At 40.7% G+C, this 17,044-nt stretch overlaps 1 protein-coding gene and 1 non-coding gene across 2 annotated transcripts in view; one reads left to right on the top strand and one right to left on the bottom strand.

Annotated features, from left to right (window-relative positions):
- The window catches only part of LOC102440550 (coiled-coil domain-containing protein 170), a 97,178-nt gene that overhangs the window by 63,430 nt on the left and 16,704 nt on the right, over nucleotides 1-17,044 (top strand). The window contains 2 exon segments of the mRNA XM_023743643.1: nucleotides 13,560-13,709; nucleotides 13,711-13,878. Of these exon segments, the coding sequence (XP_023599411.1) occupies nucleotides 13,560-13,709; nucleotides 13,711-13,878 (318 nt within the window).
- On the bottom strand, nucleotides 3,678-3,780 carry LOC111823140. The gene has a single exon (XR_002826144.1). It is a non-coding gene; the product is annotated as a U6 spliceosomal RNA (small nuclear RNA).

Raw genomic sequence — 17,044 nt, 5'->3', positions numbered from 1 at the left:
CTTCAATCTTAGATGCACTCTTTTCATCTCTCTTGAGTCATTGCTTTGATGGGAGCCAACTGCCATGTGGTGAGGCCCCTCAGCCAGCCTGTGGTAAGGCCCGTGTGGCCAGCAAGTGAGGCCTGTCGGCTACCATGTGAGTGAGCGTGGAGGTGAATCTCCTTCAGCAGAGTCTTGAGATGACTGTCACCCTGATCAACAACTTGACTGTAACCCATGAGAAGCCTTCAGTCAGAAACACCAAGCTGAGTCATGCCCGCATTCCTGACCCCTGGGGACTGTGAGATGATAGACATTTGTTGTATTTAGCCCTAAGTTTGGGGTCATTTGTTACGCAACAATAACCAATAATCATCTAATATTCTACATTCAGCTGTCATCACTCTATAAGAATGTCTTTTATAGCTGTTTTCGTCCCCACATTTGGATCCAGTCTAGGTTTACTCATTGCATTTGTTGGTTATTTTTAGCCTTTTATAGTTTTTTTTTTAAATAGCATTGACTTTTTGGGGAGAAGTGCTCTGACTGTATCTTCATGATATTGTTTAACTTGTTTTTCTATACCCTATACACTTAAAGTGGTAGCTAGAGCCTGGATTGGATGCAGAGTAAACCTTTTTGGCAAGACCATTTCAGTGGTAAAGTTGTATGCTTAATATTGCATCACGTTGGGGGCAAATGATTTAGAACGTTCCATTGTTGCTGACGCTAAGTTTATTGCCCATCTCTTTAGTGTAAAGGTATGCTTTTACATAAGGTATCTGCGGGGTGATAATTGGCAGGTGAATTCTGTTCCCATTGACTTTAGCATCCATCGATTCTTGCTTGGATTACACCAAGGGTGGTGGCAAAGTGGTAATATTCTTATTTTACCATTCTACTTATTAGCTGGCATTCTTCTGTATAGAAAAGCTTTTAAATTGTTTTCTTTCCGTTTCTTTTCAATTCTATGGGCACATGGATTTTTACTTATTTACTGTGTTGAAATCGATTCTTTTTTTTGTGTGTGTGCTCAAAATCTATCACATTTGGCCAGCAGGAGCCCCACGAAGATGGTCTCTGTAGCTTGTAACCTGACTCCTGTCGTCTCTCATCGCTTCCTTGCTTTCTGACAGAAGCTGCCTTAGGTCACCTGCAGTTTTCAGGCTACAGAACTGAAATGAGCCTGTTCGCTAAGGACCTTTGTTTCCTTTTGCTGGTGAACGGTGCTTAGAAACAAGATTTAGGCTTTGTAGGCTCGCTGCTGGTGGGGGTGTTATTGCTTTCCGTGGACAGATCTAGAAATACATTTTTAGTAATAAATGTATAGTGGTATTTAATTTATTTTTTTAAAAGAAATTTATCTGGGTGACATTGGTTAATAAAATTATATAGGTATACAGTTCTATGATGACATCATTTGTATATTGCATTGTGAGCCCACCACCCAAAGTCAGATCTTATTCTGTCACTATATATTTGACCCCGTTACCTTTTACTAACCTCCCACCCCTCTTCTCTCTGGTAACCACATACTGTTATCTGTGTCTATCACTCTACATGAAGTAAGTCAGACAGAAAAAGTCAAGAACCATAAGATTTCACTCATGTGGGATATAAAACTGAAAGCAACAAATGAACAAACAAGAAAAACAAACAAAAACTCATAGTCTTATTAAACATTTTATTTTATTTTGACAATATTACCTGGTATCCTATATAATAAAGAGCTAATATGCTAATTAGACCAAATAGCAGAATGACCTTCCGGACCAAGCCGGGCCTGCAAGGGCTGAGCCCCTTGCACGAATTTCGTGCATTGGGCCTCTAGTTTTTAATAAAAAGCAATATTCTAGTGTTTTCTTAATATCCTTTTATTTTATATCTTTTGGATCCCAACAATATTTACTCATTTGCTCTGTCTTATGATATACATAAAATTATTTCAGAATAACACTCTTAATGTTTTACTTGTGAGTAAACCTTCTGAGTGAGGTTTAAGGCTCTCAGACATTTTACATGAATACTATTAGAATCATTAGTATGGTCACCATTTATCAAACACATACCATTAACACAGTCATTGTACTAAGTACTCAAAGAGGTTATGTACTTGGCTCAAGTTCACACAGCAATTAAGTAGCAAAGCTGGGATTTTCACTCTGTCATTAAGTTATTATGCTGTCATCAATAATTCCCTTTACTTGTATATTCACAGCTACATTCTACCTACAAGTCTGAGGCCAAAAATTATTTGTTAGTGGAACAACAACCTGTAGCTATGTAAATTTCCTCAGTGAATGAATAACTTTAATCAATTATAAATAGTAGTTATTGAATTATCAGGATTGAAAATTAGGAATTTAATATTTATCTATAAAAATGCATTTCTGAAGATTAGTAGTAGGAAATGAAAATGTGTTAAAAGAGCACATTACAAAAACCAGAACTCATTCCTTTTCTTACATAAGTGTCTTTACTTGTAAACGACTGATGCAATGTTGTTCAGACTTTGGAAACACATTCACTTTGGGATGAAGTTCCTGCCAACATAATAAAAATTGTAAAAAAAATGTGGGCAATAAAAAATTTGTGGTCTTTAATAAAGTCCTCATTCATAGGGTTACGACTCCAAAGATTTATTACTGAAAAATACTGTCAAGCGGTTTTCCTGACACATTGCTGGTCTCAGGAAGAGTCTTCATAATGCTTTCTAAAGCTCTGTTTTTGAGGTAGGAAACTTACTTTATTAGTGAAGTCCAGAAAGACTGCGGAGGTACAAGTATCCGCGGGGCCCGAGGCTGCTTCCACCAAACTCAGCTTTTCTGGTTTTCTTAACGACTCTATTCAAGTTACTTTATGAAAATTTCCCCAATAGAAATCCAGGTGGTTCATTACATGTATGGAAATATATCTTATTTAAAATCTTTAGTAGTGGACATTGAAGTATGTTTTAAAAACTGTCAAAGATTGGCACCTTTTCTCTTGGTTATCGTGAAATCATCCAACGTTGAGAGAAGTAGTCACTTTATCCACACAAGCCACACACACATTCCCTACAGACATCAGAAGTTCAAATGAGTAGATCAGAAATTAAACGTACTTATTGGATTTCAAATGGTTTCTTTTTCCTCCACACTGTCCACATTTCCTTCAGTTCTCATAGTTAGAACTGACGCTAGGAAAGAATACTGGTTTTGGAGTCAGGCAGACTCCGGGGGATGTCTCCTCTGCTTTCTTGGTTTGTCAGCCAGCCGTACTGTTATGTAAGAAGGAAGACATACAGGAGTCATGGAGAGCAGAGTGGTGTACAGGCTCTTGGGTTTTTATCCGGGCTCTAGCATCATTTGGCTCTATGATCGCAGGCATCTGACTTTACCTCTTTGAATCTCAGTTTCTTGTCTGTCAAATAGGAACAGTATTTAAGGATTTGTCTCTTACAATTATTCTTAGGATTGAATGATATACATAAAGTCCTGAGGACATGCACAGTACATGATTGATGCTCAGTGTTTGATTTTCCTTTCCCATTTATTTTTTTTATCCAGAGATTAAAATACAGGCATATGGAAATAGTTTCTGGAAGTGAGAAATTGCTGGACAGGATAAATTACTAAGGAAACTAAAGATCTCTACAGTCATAGAATCATAATGTCGAAAGTGACCTCAAGGTCATCTATCTATCTACCTAGTATTGATTAAATATAAAACACTTCATGAATTTGCATGTCGTCCTTGTGCAGGGGTCACATTAATCTTCTCTCTGTCGTTCCAATTTTAGTATATGTGCTGCTGAAGGTCTTTTAAGTCCAGGTCATCTAACTGTATGTAAAATAAGTACCATCTTTAAAATGTCCCTGTCCAGCTAGTGTCCAGCCTTTCCTTGAACTCCACCAGAGGCGGGGAATTCACCTCCTCTGTGCAATCCTAATGGTTTGGCAGTTCTTCATTGTAGCAAGTCAGGCTCAGAAGCCCTATACTAGTAATTCATGTTCACATCCTGGTTCTTTCTTAGTGAAATGTCACAGAATAAATGGGAATCCCCTCTCTTATGATTACCCTTCAAGTATTCGAAGACATTTATCATGGATTTCTAAGGCTCTCCTTCAGGCAAAACAGCCCAGATCTTTCAAACTTTCCTTGCTTGAATCTTCTTTCTTATCATCTGTGAGGTTGGAGAATCCTAGCCTCTGGGAAAGGAATTAAAATGAAAATAACACTAAAATAATAATCTGCTCATGTAATCACAACTAAACATGTTGATAAGATTCCAAAGTAAAATTTCAAGTCCTCTCTTCTTCCACTTCTATCTAGCCTCAGTCTTACACTCTTTTTTTTAAACTTCTGATAATTGCTATTAAGACGTTAAAGTAATACATTTCTGTTCTTGATTCAACAATGTGAGATAGTATCTTTAGATTTTCTGATATAGAATATGAGGAACTTAATGACTCTTACTTTTTACTCCCTTATTTCTACTTTCCATTTAAAAAATATTATGGTATATACATTGTCAAGGTTTGTAATTCATTTCTGCTCTGTAACTATAAGTCTCCATTCCTTTGCCTTGAAGTTCTGTTCATACATTTAAAATAAATTAAAACAGCATTTAAATAACAGAACTACCTAAATATTTTTATTATGGGTTTAATCTTAGCATATGATGCTGAATCCATTCCATTTGGATGATGTCCCTCTTCGCATTTCCAGCTGGGAACTGTCCATGGTCCTCGGGGCACAGTCTGACCAGGTTAGGGCAGTGTTGACTGCAGGGAAGCCCGGGACATACTGGCTTCATGGGCAGCTACATTCATTGTCAACTTGTATTGATTTTGTCAGTGATGAGAATTTAAAACTTGAGCTGAATTTTCAGTATTTCCCAAGGTTTGTGATAGCTCAGATTTGGGAAAGGTCTTCCTCATTTCGAAGTGAGATGTTACTATGCAGTGTGCACGCCATTAGATCGTGAGCCCACGCAGAACAGACCTCATTCTCCTTTTTACCTTCAATTGGGTGAAGACATCTACAGGACAAATGTCCCGGTTCTCTTCCCATTTCCTCTTTTGTTGTTAATCTTCACCTGGGGAAATTTTTCCATTGATTTTTAGAGAGTGGAAGGGAGGGGGAGAGGCACACAGAGAGAAACATTGATGTGAGAGAGAGACATTGATTCGTGGATAGAGCCTGCAACCGAGGTACATGCCCTTGATCAGAATTGAACCTGAGACCTTTCAGTCCTTGGGCTGATGCTCTATCCACTGAACCAAATTGGTGAGGGCTACCATTTCCTCTTAGAACATGGTTTCAAGACTTTCATCCTTCTCCTTTCTGAACTCTGTTCTCTTGTACAGCTTTTCTCAAACTATCTGTGGGAAGGATTAGTTTTCCCTACAGATTTATTTTCAATTTATTGCTAACCAATACTTTTGTAAAAAATATCAATAAAATGAATTCATGGAAAAATTATTTTAAAAGACACAAAAAGCATAAGTTTGCATTTTAAGTATCAGAAGCCACAGACATAAAGTTAATATAAATATAATTTGGATAAATAGAATCAGAATAAACGTGGGGAAAAGAATTACATAAACTGTGCACTTTCTTTTTTGAAAGTGTGTGTGCAGGGTTAATGTGGAAAACACTATTGTACTGACAGCTTTTTGTCATTTCGCAATTGTATCTGAACAAGAAGTTAGGACTAAAATTCTCTGTATTGAAGTCCTGTGTGCTCACTTTGAATGAAAGTTTTATTGTGATAACGAGCTAGCTTCCTGCTTGTTAACCTTTGTCATCTTGGTTGGGTTGATGACAATGCTCCTAGCAGGGGCTAATGTATATTAAACTTTTTCTATGTTTTGCTTTTAAAGCACTTACAGTAGAAAACGAATCTCACAAAGGATTGTTGATACTAGAAGAGGTTTTAAAGCAATTTCATAGAGCTCAAGATTTTTATTTGTAACTTGTCTCCAAAGTAAAGTAAGTGTGTTTTCAAAATCCATCTTCAAGTATTCCTCGGTAGACAGTTTTATCAATTTATTGTATAAAGGTACAGTTAGATTTATCTTTCTATGGAAATTTAAATTCTTTTGATGAAAGAAATGGACTGTGTTTGATATACTTTATACTTTTGGGTAATGGTTGGCAAAAGAACCTTAAACCATCACATGCAACGTGTTCTTATTTGCACAACAGATATGTAGCTCCTGTGTCCGTTCTACAAAACCCGAAGGGTCTATACCTGATTCAAAAATTGATGTCAATGCTCTCATCCACAGAAAATTTCACTAGAATACCTGAAGTAGATAGTGTTATATAAGGTTATTAAATGAGTTGTTATAGTAAACAACAAAAAAAGCCAAACTGCTATAGAAATTACTGCTCTTACCCTTAATTTCTGAAATTATCTTGTGGGGACTGGGGACAGTTGTAGGAGGTACACTAGAGTTTTATTCACAGTTTGAGTAGCATTGTTCTAGGAGGGTTTTACCTCTATTAAAATTTGTATCCCAGAACCAAATGCAAACTTCAGGCTTCGTTTGGTTCAAGGGAAATAGAAACAGGGAAATAGAAATAGAAGGACATCACCTCCCTTATTCTAGATACTTTACTTATGCAGCCTACGTTTAGTGTGTGTGTACATGCATGTGTGTGCATGTGCATGTATGCGTGCATGTGTGTGTGTTCATATCACTATTGACAGAACTTTAATGGGCCCAGATTCCCTGGGTGTTCTCAGAGTTGCCACTGTTCTGTGTCATCTTCCTTCCACTTCTGCCCACTGGCTATAGTTCCCTTCTCTAGAGATGATCAGAACTGGTAGTTGCCTATGCATATATGTGGAGATTCTCTTTTTATTTAGGTACAAATGGTACTAGACACATTGTTAGGCACTTGACTTTTTTCACTAACTATATCTATCTTAGAGAGCCTTTCATATCAGTGTATAAAAAGTTTCCTCCGTTCTTTTTTTTTTTTAAATATATTTTATTGATTTTTTACAGAGAGGAAGGGAGAGAGAGATAGAGAGTTAGAAACATCGATGAGAGAGAAACATCGACCAGCCGCCTCCTGCACACCTCCTACTGGGGATGTGCCCGCAACCCAGGTACATGCCCTTGACCGGAATCGAACCTGGGACCTTTCAGTCCGCAGGCCGACGCTCTATCCACTGAGCCAAACCGGTTTCGGCTCCTCCGTTCTTTTTAAGACTACATAATGTTCGGGGGATGGGTGTCTCCTCTTTAACCAGTCACATGCCACTGAACATTCATGTAGTACCTACTCTTTTGCTACCTATGATTGAATAACTTTGCACATACCTTATTTTCCATATTTAATGATCTCCAGGTATATTTTAAAGACTGGAATTGCAGGGCCACAGGATATGTGCCTATTACATTTTGTTACATATTTTGGTGTAAATACCTAGCGCAGTGATGGCGAACCTATGACATGCGTGTCAGAGGTGACACGCGAACTCATTTTTTGGGTTGATTTTTCTTTGTTAAATGGCATTTAAATATATAAAATAAATATCAAAAATATACATCTTTGTTTTACTATGGTTGCAAATATCAAAAAATTTCTATATGTGACACGGCACCAGAGTTAAATTAGCGTTTTTCAAAATGCTGACATGCCGAGCTCAAAAGGTTCGCCATCACTGACCTAGCATATCTACTCACACTTCTACCAGCAATGTATGAGAGTGCCTGTTTGGGGAGGATTTCTGAGTTTATTTGTCCGCCTTAACTGCAGTAGGTAGAAGCAGCCAACTGGTTTTTCATTTCACAAAATCTGTCTGGGTTTGGATGAATTCAGCCAGAGCCAGAGGTTTGCCACCCGGACATTAGTCATTGTATTTTTTGAGAGGCAGTTTGATCTCACGCATATCCAAATCCATATAATAAATAGCTAGCAACATTATAATAGGAATCAACTGTGTTTTTAAATCACAAACCTTTGGTTTCATTACTCAATGCATTTAATTGGCAATGAATGAAGACATGCATTTAATTAAGAAGTTAAATAGAATGCCTAACTCATATCATTTACAATTGTCTTTGCTAAAAGTATTTGCAAAGGTATCATTATTCATTTGTTGCATTAGTAGGACTGAATCTAAAGATTTGTTAATTAAAGTAAATTTAGTACAGGGACCGCAGTCACTGTCTCTATAGGGCCTGACCTTTTTTGCAGATGTGGTTCCCCGTGGAGGTCAGCCTTGATTTGCGTGTCAGTGTGGTCTGACAGCAGCCTCAGGTCCTGGCCCGCGATACCCATGTCACATTACTTCCGCGTATCCTTGAGGTAGCCACGCAACCAGACTCCACTCTGGCCGCTGCCTCCTGATAGCTCTACAGGTAATTGCATTTGCAGTCTGAGGACATCTGTGCCCAGCAGCTCAGCCCTGTGCCCCTGAAGTGCTTAATCAGAGCGCCGGGAGAGTGGCTGTCCCCAAGGCCTTGTCACTGGCTCCCAGTTCTGCATTTCATACGCGAATTAGCAAATTGTTCACTGGCCTGAAACATGACCAGGAAAGAAATTGGACCCGCTGCCCTGTGCCACGGCATCCCACGATCCCAGATGAATTTTCTGATTTCCACTGGACATGTGTTTGTGCTTTGGATTCACTAGTGGACTGTTTCGGTCCTTGTCGCTAAGGCAGTAAGACCACGGTCTGACATTGAGGTGGAAAAAATCCCTTGGAGCTGTAATATTTTTACTGTGTTTATTGGTCTCTGGTGTAAGCTGCCAATTGGGTAGTTTACTCCAAACTGATAGTAAGTCTATAGTACTCCAGTGTCTGATATGTTTTTTGGGGACCTTTTGAAAATACTTGGTTAACAGTATATTGACCATGGAAACTCCCTTATTTTGCATTAAGGGTTTTCTTTCAATATAAAAATTAATATCTAATATTCTATGGGGTTTTAGAACGGAGGAGATTTGAATTTCTATCCATGAGCCCTAGCTGGTTTTGCTCAGTGATGAGAGCATTGGCCCTCGGACTGAAGGGTCATGGGTTTGATTCCAGTTGCAGGCTCAGTCCTCAGCCTGGTCTGGGCACGTGCGGGAGGCTATCACTTGATGTCTCTCTCTCACATTGATGTTTCTCTCTCTTGCTCTCTACCCCTCCCTTCTACTCTCTCCTAAAATCAATGGGAAAATATCCTCGGGTGAGGATTAACAAAAAAGAAAATATTTTTTTAATCCATGCATCCTGGAATTTAGGACCTCAGCTTTCTAACCACACATTAGGATTGGTGTTTCCAAGTGACATATATAGGCCTCGCTTGTCATCACCAGCCCTCATACTGGTTACTGAAATGGAGCAGCTATTGTATCACCATCTGAAAAGACATCAGTAAAGCGTTAAAATATCGTATTTGTGATCAAGGGCCCTTGACTCGTTACTCTAAGGGCCGACATGTAATCAGCAGTGGGGGGGCTTCTTTGCAGAGGGCTGGCTGGGAAAGGGAACAGGGTTACAGAGCCGCTGCCAGGACCTCGAAGAGCAAAGCATCTCACAAAATAGGTCCCGCAATTAGTTTATTACATCTCTGAAAGGGCAGCTTCTCTAACTACCTCTCCACGCGATGACTTTTATTTCACATTGATGCCTGAGGCTTCCTTGATTAAATTACAAAAATCACCAAAAAGGGGGAAAAAAGTAAGACATTCTCTTTTATAAATAAAAAGTAGGGAGGAGCATTTCAAGTAATATTTTCCTTGTCTACATGCTGTTGGTGGAGGTAAATTTCTCTTAAAACTCAGTTTTAATGCAAAAGGCGTGATTGCATTTTAACTAGCAGCCTGAAATGTTACTGGCTAGTGTAGTTGTAGAATCTGTTATTCAAAGATATTGTTGCTTTTTAGTTGTTTTTTTTACCCTAACTACTATTTTTAATAAAAAATAAACTATTTTTGTCAGTTCAGTAGGCTGCAATACTATAGCAGAGCTGGTCAACCAACTGCTTAATCTTATCTAATGTGAACTCCTGTGTTTTGGAACTTGACGCCAACAAGTGTTGGTTTTTTAAAAATGAATTTAAAGATGCCCCTTCTATGTCTCTATGGAACATTCTAGATTATGGTAAACAGAAATAGGTGCTCAGGTAACCTTCCCCATGCCTTTCATTGTGTTTATGAACCTAGTGATACATTTTTTACATTCATTGGAATTATTACTCTCCGTATGGTGGTTTACCTCCCTCTGCTTTTCATTCTCCCTCCCACCAAATGGCTAGTGATCTCTGCTCCTTTCTTCAGGTCCTGCCAGTTTTAGTTTGTCTTCATGAGAAAAGGGGACACACAGTCAATGAATATTGAAAGAAAGACCTTACTCTCTATGCAATGATGTCCCTATGAGAACATTGTATTATTTAGACTAGTATTAAAGAGACACCTCTAGTTAATTTTTAGTATTTAGTTAGGCATCTGAGGGTTTACTGTTTTTTCAAAATCAATTTCGCTACCAAGCTTGAGAACTAATGGTTTTGTAACCATACAGTACTAGATATGGATTGAATCTACTAGTATATTAGTCAACAATTGTTTTTTTTTAAAAAATTTGTTTTATTGTTTAAAGTATTGCAAATAGTAGTACATATGTTTCCTTTTTTCCCCCATTGACCTTCACCCAGTCTCCCCTGCCCCCCAATGATTGGTTTTTTATTAACTCTTTCCAGAAGTCCACATATAAAAGGCTTATATGTCAATTTTTTTTTTATTTTATTAAATCTTTATTGTTCAGGTTATTACATTAGTTACTCTTTTTTCCCACCATAACTCCCCTCCACCCAGTTCCAACCCCACCTTCTGCCCTCACTCCCAACCCACTGTCCTCATCCATAGGTGCACGATTGTTGTCTAATCTCTTCACTCACCCCCACACCCTTCCCCCCCCAAAAAAAAAATAGTCAGTCCATTCCCTTTCTATGTCCCTGATTCTATTACAATCACCAGTTCATCAGATTATTTATTCACTTGATTTTTAGATTCACTTGTTGATAGATGTGTATTTGTTGTTCATAATTTGTATCATTACCTTTTTCTTCTTCTTCCTCTTCTTAAAGGATACCTTTCAGCATTTCATATAATACTGGTTTGGTGGTGATGAACTCCTTTAGCTTTTTCTTATCTGTGAAGCTCTTTATCTGGCCTTCACTTCTGAATGATAGCTTTGCTGGATAAAGTAGTCTTGGTTGTAGGTTCTTGGTATTCATCACTTTGAATATTTCTTGCCATTCCCTTCTGGCCTGCAAAGTTTCTGTTGAGAAATCAGCTGACAGTCATATGGGTACTCCCTTGTAGGTAACTGATTTTCTTTCTCTTGCTGCTTTTAGGATTCTCTCTTTGTCTTTTGCTCTTGGCATTTTAATTATGATGTGTCTTGGTGTGGTCCTCTTTGGATTCTTTTTGTTTGGGGTTCTCTGCGCTTCCTGGACTTGGAAGTCTATTCCTTTCACCAGGTAGGGGAAGTTTTCTGTCATTATTTCTTCAAATAGGTTTTCAATATCTTGCTCTCTCTCATCTTCTGGCACCCCTATAATTCGGATGTTGGTAGGCTTGAAGTTGTCCCAGAGGCTCCTTACACTATCTTCATATTTTCGGATTCTTTTTTCATTTTGCTTTTCTGGTTGGGTGTTTTTTGCTTCTTCGTATTTCAAATCTTTGACTTGATCCTTGCGACCCTCTGGTCTGCTGTTGGGAGTCTGTATAATATTCTTTATTTCAGTCAGTGTATGCTTAATTTCTAGTTGGTCCTTTATCACACATCAAGGGTCTCATTAGATTTCTTGAGGATCTCACTACATTTATCGGCGGTCTTACCAGTCTTTTCGAGGATCTCACTACATTTATCGGCGGTCTCACCCAGTCTTTTCGAGGGCCTTACTCAATTTATCGGCGGCTTCTAAACAGTTCTTTAAAGACCTTAAAAGTGTGGTTTTAAACTCTATAGCCAACAGTTTGCTTTCCTCCAATTCTGTCGTTTGTGTCCTGTTTCTTTGTCTCGGCATTTTTTTTGCTTCGCTGTGTCGATAGAGTGCCTTTCTGTGCTAAGTGTCTCAATTACCTGAGGTAGACACTCTTGGTGCACCCCCTTGTGGGCTTTGTGCACAGTCTTGTTGTGGTTAAGCCTTGATTGTTGTAGTTATCACTGTGGGGAATTGACCTCCAGGCCAATTGGCTGTGGGAATCAGCTGTGTCTGCGGTGGGAGAACTTCTGTGCTGGAGACACCCCTCTGGGGCAAGACTTGCTTCGATGGGGCTTTGGTGCTCACTGAGTCTGCCCCCTGAGTGTGTCTTTTATGGTTCCACGGAGCTGCAAGCTGGGTGGTCCCACTCTGACTCTGGGCTTCCTGGCTCCTGGATCTCTAGGGAGGTGCTAATCTAGCTTTTGCCTGAGGCTATCCAGCAAAAGCTCCCTGCAGGGCTTGGGCGGGGGGGATCACAGGGCGGGGTTAGCAATTATGGCTGCTCTCAGTCTTGCCCTCAGAGGCTCTGCTTCTCAGTGTCCCAGTAGTCGCTGCAAGCCCCACGGAGAGAAAGCTGCCCTAGGGTTCTGAGCGATGCCAGACAGTCCCGCTTCTCCCGTATGAGTGTGGGTCCTTAGAGACTCGCCCGGAACTGGAGCTCAGAGCCTGAGACTCCCTCCCGATTGAAAACGACAACCGCGCCCTCAGCCTCCAGCCCGCTCCGCATGCACTCCGCACCTTAGTATTTTACTTCAGCACTGCGCCTCCTCTGAGCCTCGGTATGCTTTTCTCTTTCCTCCTAGTTGTAGAACATCCACTCAGCCAGCTTTCCTGTGGTTCTGGATGATGTCCGTTCCGTCTTTTAGTTGTATTTTTGAAGTGGTTGTTCGAGGCAGCAAACTCCCGTGTTTACCTATGCCGCCATCTTGGTTTCTCTAATTTTATTTTTTTCCTAGCCCTGATTTATATCTCTTATCTTTAAAAAAATTTTATTTGTTGCCCGGCCAGCATGGCTCAGTGGTTGAGCATCGACCTATGAAACAGGAGGTCAAGGTTAAATTCCTAGTCAGGAAATGTGCCTGAGTTGTGGGCTCAGTCCCCAGTAGGGGGCGTGCAGGAGGCAGCCAATCAATGATTCTCTCTCAATATTGATGTTTCTATCTCTCTCTCCCTCTCCCTTCCTCTCTGAAATCAATAAAAATATATTAAAATTTTTTTTAAAATTTGTTGATTCATTTGAGAGAGAGAGAGAGAGAGAGAGAGAGAGAGAGAGAGAGAAACATCGATTTATTGTTCCACTTATTTATGCATTCATTGGTTGCTTCTTGTATGTGCCCTGACCAGGTATCAAGTCTGTAACCTTGGTATATGGGGACGACACTCTAACCAATTAAGCTACCTGACCAGGGCATATATCTCTTCTCTTTTTTAGACACCTAAATTTACCTGACATAGCCTTTACAATTTAATAACTTTCTGAAGAGATGATTTTGATTTTAAAATGGAATGAGGATTAAACCCCGAATCCTTAAAAACCTAGCGTAGGTGCCTCCCATTGGCTGCTAATGTTTTTGTTCTCACTTTATGTCATTGTCTTAGGACTTGCTCAGTGCTGTAGAGGCAAAGGAAGCTCTGGAAAGGGAAGTTCACATCTTCCGAGAAAGGCTGCTTGTGGGCCAGCGGGCCTGGGATGCCTCGAAGCAGGAGCTGAGCCTCTTGAAGAAAGACTCTTGCGAGTTCCCCCGAATGGTTGAAGGCCAGTCTGGAGGCGGCCGCAGCCTCGCAAAGCCAGCACACCTCGTTTAGGGAGAAAATTGCAGACCTCCTTAGGGGCAGCTTGGGCATGATTGGGTCCACAGAGGAGGCCATTCTGGAGAAGATTCGAGAAATGGACAGCCAGGAAGAGAGCCAGAAAAGGGTGAGTGAGGCCTCTCCAGGACAGTGCACTCCTTTGCCGGAAGCCGGTCCATCCTTGCTGCTTGACACAGTCGCTGCAGGAAAGAAACATCTGCACAGCATATGTTTCAAGGGACCTGGCATATATAGCATATTGTTCTTAATATGTTTGCTCTCCTTAATGCCATGTGTTTTAACCAAGGTCACCTCTCTAAGAAAGGTTGTTTCCCCAGGTGGGGATTTTTCCCTGAGGTTAGGGAGGGGATACAACCCCTTAGTTAAGTGCCAGGCGGGTAGTTAAGCTACATAATCTTTACTCCCTGGAATGGAGATAAGAAACGCCCTAACCTTTGTAATAGAAATTGACAGGATTAAAATCGGCTGGTATAAATACGAATGTAACAAGACAATAAACATCAGATCCTGATCAGTTCCTAACCAGAACTCCGACCAGAACTTTGGCTGGAGATCCTGGCTAGAGGTCCTGACTAGGCTGCTGATCAACTGAAGGCTGTCTTCGTGTCATTCCTTCTTCGCCGACTCCGTTCACACCTTTGGGGACCCCTGGACCCGCTGGGATTGGACCCCAGCACTCCTTCACTCAGCATCCTCAGTAACTGCGTTATCTGAGCGAGTGAAAGGTATCATTTAAATGTGGTTTCAATGTATCGTACTTACCAAGCCTGGAGAGTCACTCACGCAACTGCTGACTAGATTGTGGGTCCGGAGTCAGAACCTCCAGGCGGATCCTGTCCCTGTCGCACACGCCCTCCCTCCAGGTGTGACCTGGGGCAGGTTCCCCAGAGAATGGCCTGGGAGATTGTGTTCACTCACCTTCAGTACAGGCACAGCACAGTCCACACCCCTTATCTGAAGCCCCTGGGGTCCAATGTGTTTTTGAATTCAGAATTTTTCGGAGTTTAGAAAGGCGATAGAGGAGGCAGTCTGCCACAGCCCCCCTCAGTGGGGCCAGGGACAGGCCCCATAATCTACCACACGCATCGTTCTGCAGCGAAACCCGTGAGCAGCCCCTCCACGTGCGGCCCTCCCAGCTCATGCAGAGTCTCATGTCACCTCGGGTCAGGGCTTGCTGCCAAATCGGGGCTGTCCAAGCTTTATCGGTAAATGAGTTACAGAAAGCTGCCAGGTTTCAGATCATTTTGGATTTTGGAACTGCAGGTAAGGGTTCCTAGATCTCTAAGTACCTGTCTCATAAGGTGGTTGTTTACTGCAAGTGCTTAATGCAAAACAAGTTGTTGTTATGTCCTTCACACGCCGTCTGACAAGTAGCAACAATAAATGTGCACTGTTGCTGCCCCTGCTTCTCCTCCTCTCCCTCCTTCGCTCCTCCTTTTGCTAATGTGGAGGTGCCTAAAACAGTCTTTTAGGGGACCTTTGTAACAAGTGGAGAAAAATGATTTGATTCGCACCTATGACTGGAGCTTATTTAATTTTGTTATCTTGTTTATACTATTAATAAATCTCATGTTCTGTAAAGTTTTGCTTAGTCAACTTCAGCCCAACTCTAAGTTATCATCCAGTGCAAATTATTGAAGTTCTAATCACTGAGGTTTAAAGTGAGTCATACCCAAACTCTATGTGTACTTCCATTAGGAACTGTTTCTTCTAGTATTTACAGATGTGGTCAAAAGGAGACAATGCGCATGTCCATTTCTTAATGTTCCCGAAAACCTTAGAGTGATCGTTAACTCAGAGTTCATGGCTGCACTTGTCAATCTCCTCTAGCAATATAGCATTTTAAATCCCCTTTAAGAATTCCGTAGCATTCACATGTGCTCTAGGAGCAATCTTCGTGACCGCTTTGTCCAGTATGGGGTTCTTCTCTTTGTGGATATCAAGTGCTCAGCCTTGTAAGAAGTGTGGGTCTGTGAGAGGAACCCCGTTTTCCTTGTGATTCAGTACACAGATAGGCACTAGATGGGGGAAGGAAGTTATTTACAGAACTGAGAAAGAAGGACTTCATTAGGCTATTTACCTTGAATAGTAATGGATGGACTTCAATAGCTAATGGTTCTTTGCCATTTCATTTTATTGCTTCCCTCTGCTATTTTCCCAAATGTTCTCTGAAGCTATTTTAATTCCAGCATGTGAAATGTGGCACAAAATTGTCAGCATAATGTATATGTTTATTTTGTAAAGCAAAACGGTGTAAATTGGTTAGGCTGGATGGCCTTCCCCCACTTCCCATAACAATTACAATGATTCAGTGTCTCTTAGTGCCTTTGTCTGCCTTTCCCACCCTGTAATTTTTTTTAAGTAGCCGCTCTCCCCATTTAAAAGCCTGAAATCAAGCATATAGCCAGCCTCTTGTGTGACTCATCTTCAAGTGAAATCAGGAGAAAATGGATTTCATATATTGTCTTAGAGATGTTTCTGAAGAACGGGAGCCGTACAAATTGATGAATGTGTTTGTTGAGGAGGCGGCATACCCTGCCAGCTGCCGTGGTTAAATACGGTCAAAAATTGAGTGATCCCCATGTGGAGGTCCAACGGTGGGTTCAGGCTAGGCTCTCCACTCCGTGTCGCCTCCTACTTACTGAACATCGCTTTTCTTGTTTACCCCTTTGCTCTTCATTTGTACTCTCCGTTATTTCCAATTCTCATCAGGACACCACCCACACTTTTTCAAGCAGCCATTTCTATTGTTCCTTGCTTTTGTGCTTATAGCAAAATCTAATATTCTTTTTTGAAAGCTTTACTATATCTTAGAGCAGACTTCCTCAGCCTGGGCACTGTTGAAATTTGGGGCTGGGCAGTCATTTGTTTGGGGGCCATTTTGTGCCCTGTAGGGTGGTCAGCAGCAGCTCTGGACTTCTCCCCACTAGATACCACTCACATTCCTTTTCTCCACAGCTCGTGACAACCAAACATGTGTCCAGACATGGCCATGTGCCCCTGGAGGGGGGATGAATTTACACCCTCTCCTCCCGTTGAAAACCACTCTTTTAAAGAAACGTTCTACTGTCCATTTCCAGGATTTCTACATGAGTATTTAGATATTATTCAGCCTTGAAATTTCAGGACACTCGTAACTCGTGTTTTTGAAATGACGTCTTGCACAATGACAAAAAGTTGCGACATTTTCAGGTTTTAGTTTAGCATTTTGAGGCCAAATTAAAAAAAAACTTTATTGTTGAAAGTATTACATAGGTCCTCCCCCCCCTCTT

Source organism: Myotis lucifugus, unplaced genomic scaffold (assembly GCF_000147115.1).
Source record: "Myotis lucifugus unplaced genomic scaffold, Myoluc2.0 scaffold_405, whole genome shotgun sequence".
Lineage (NCBI taxonomy): Eukaryota > Metazoa > Chordata > Mammalia > Chiroptera > Vespertilionidae > Myotis > Myotis lucifugus.
The sequence above is the reverse complement of the archived record's forward strand: the minus strand, read 5'-3'. Positions and strand labels throughout refer to the sequence as shown.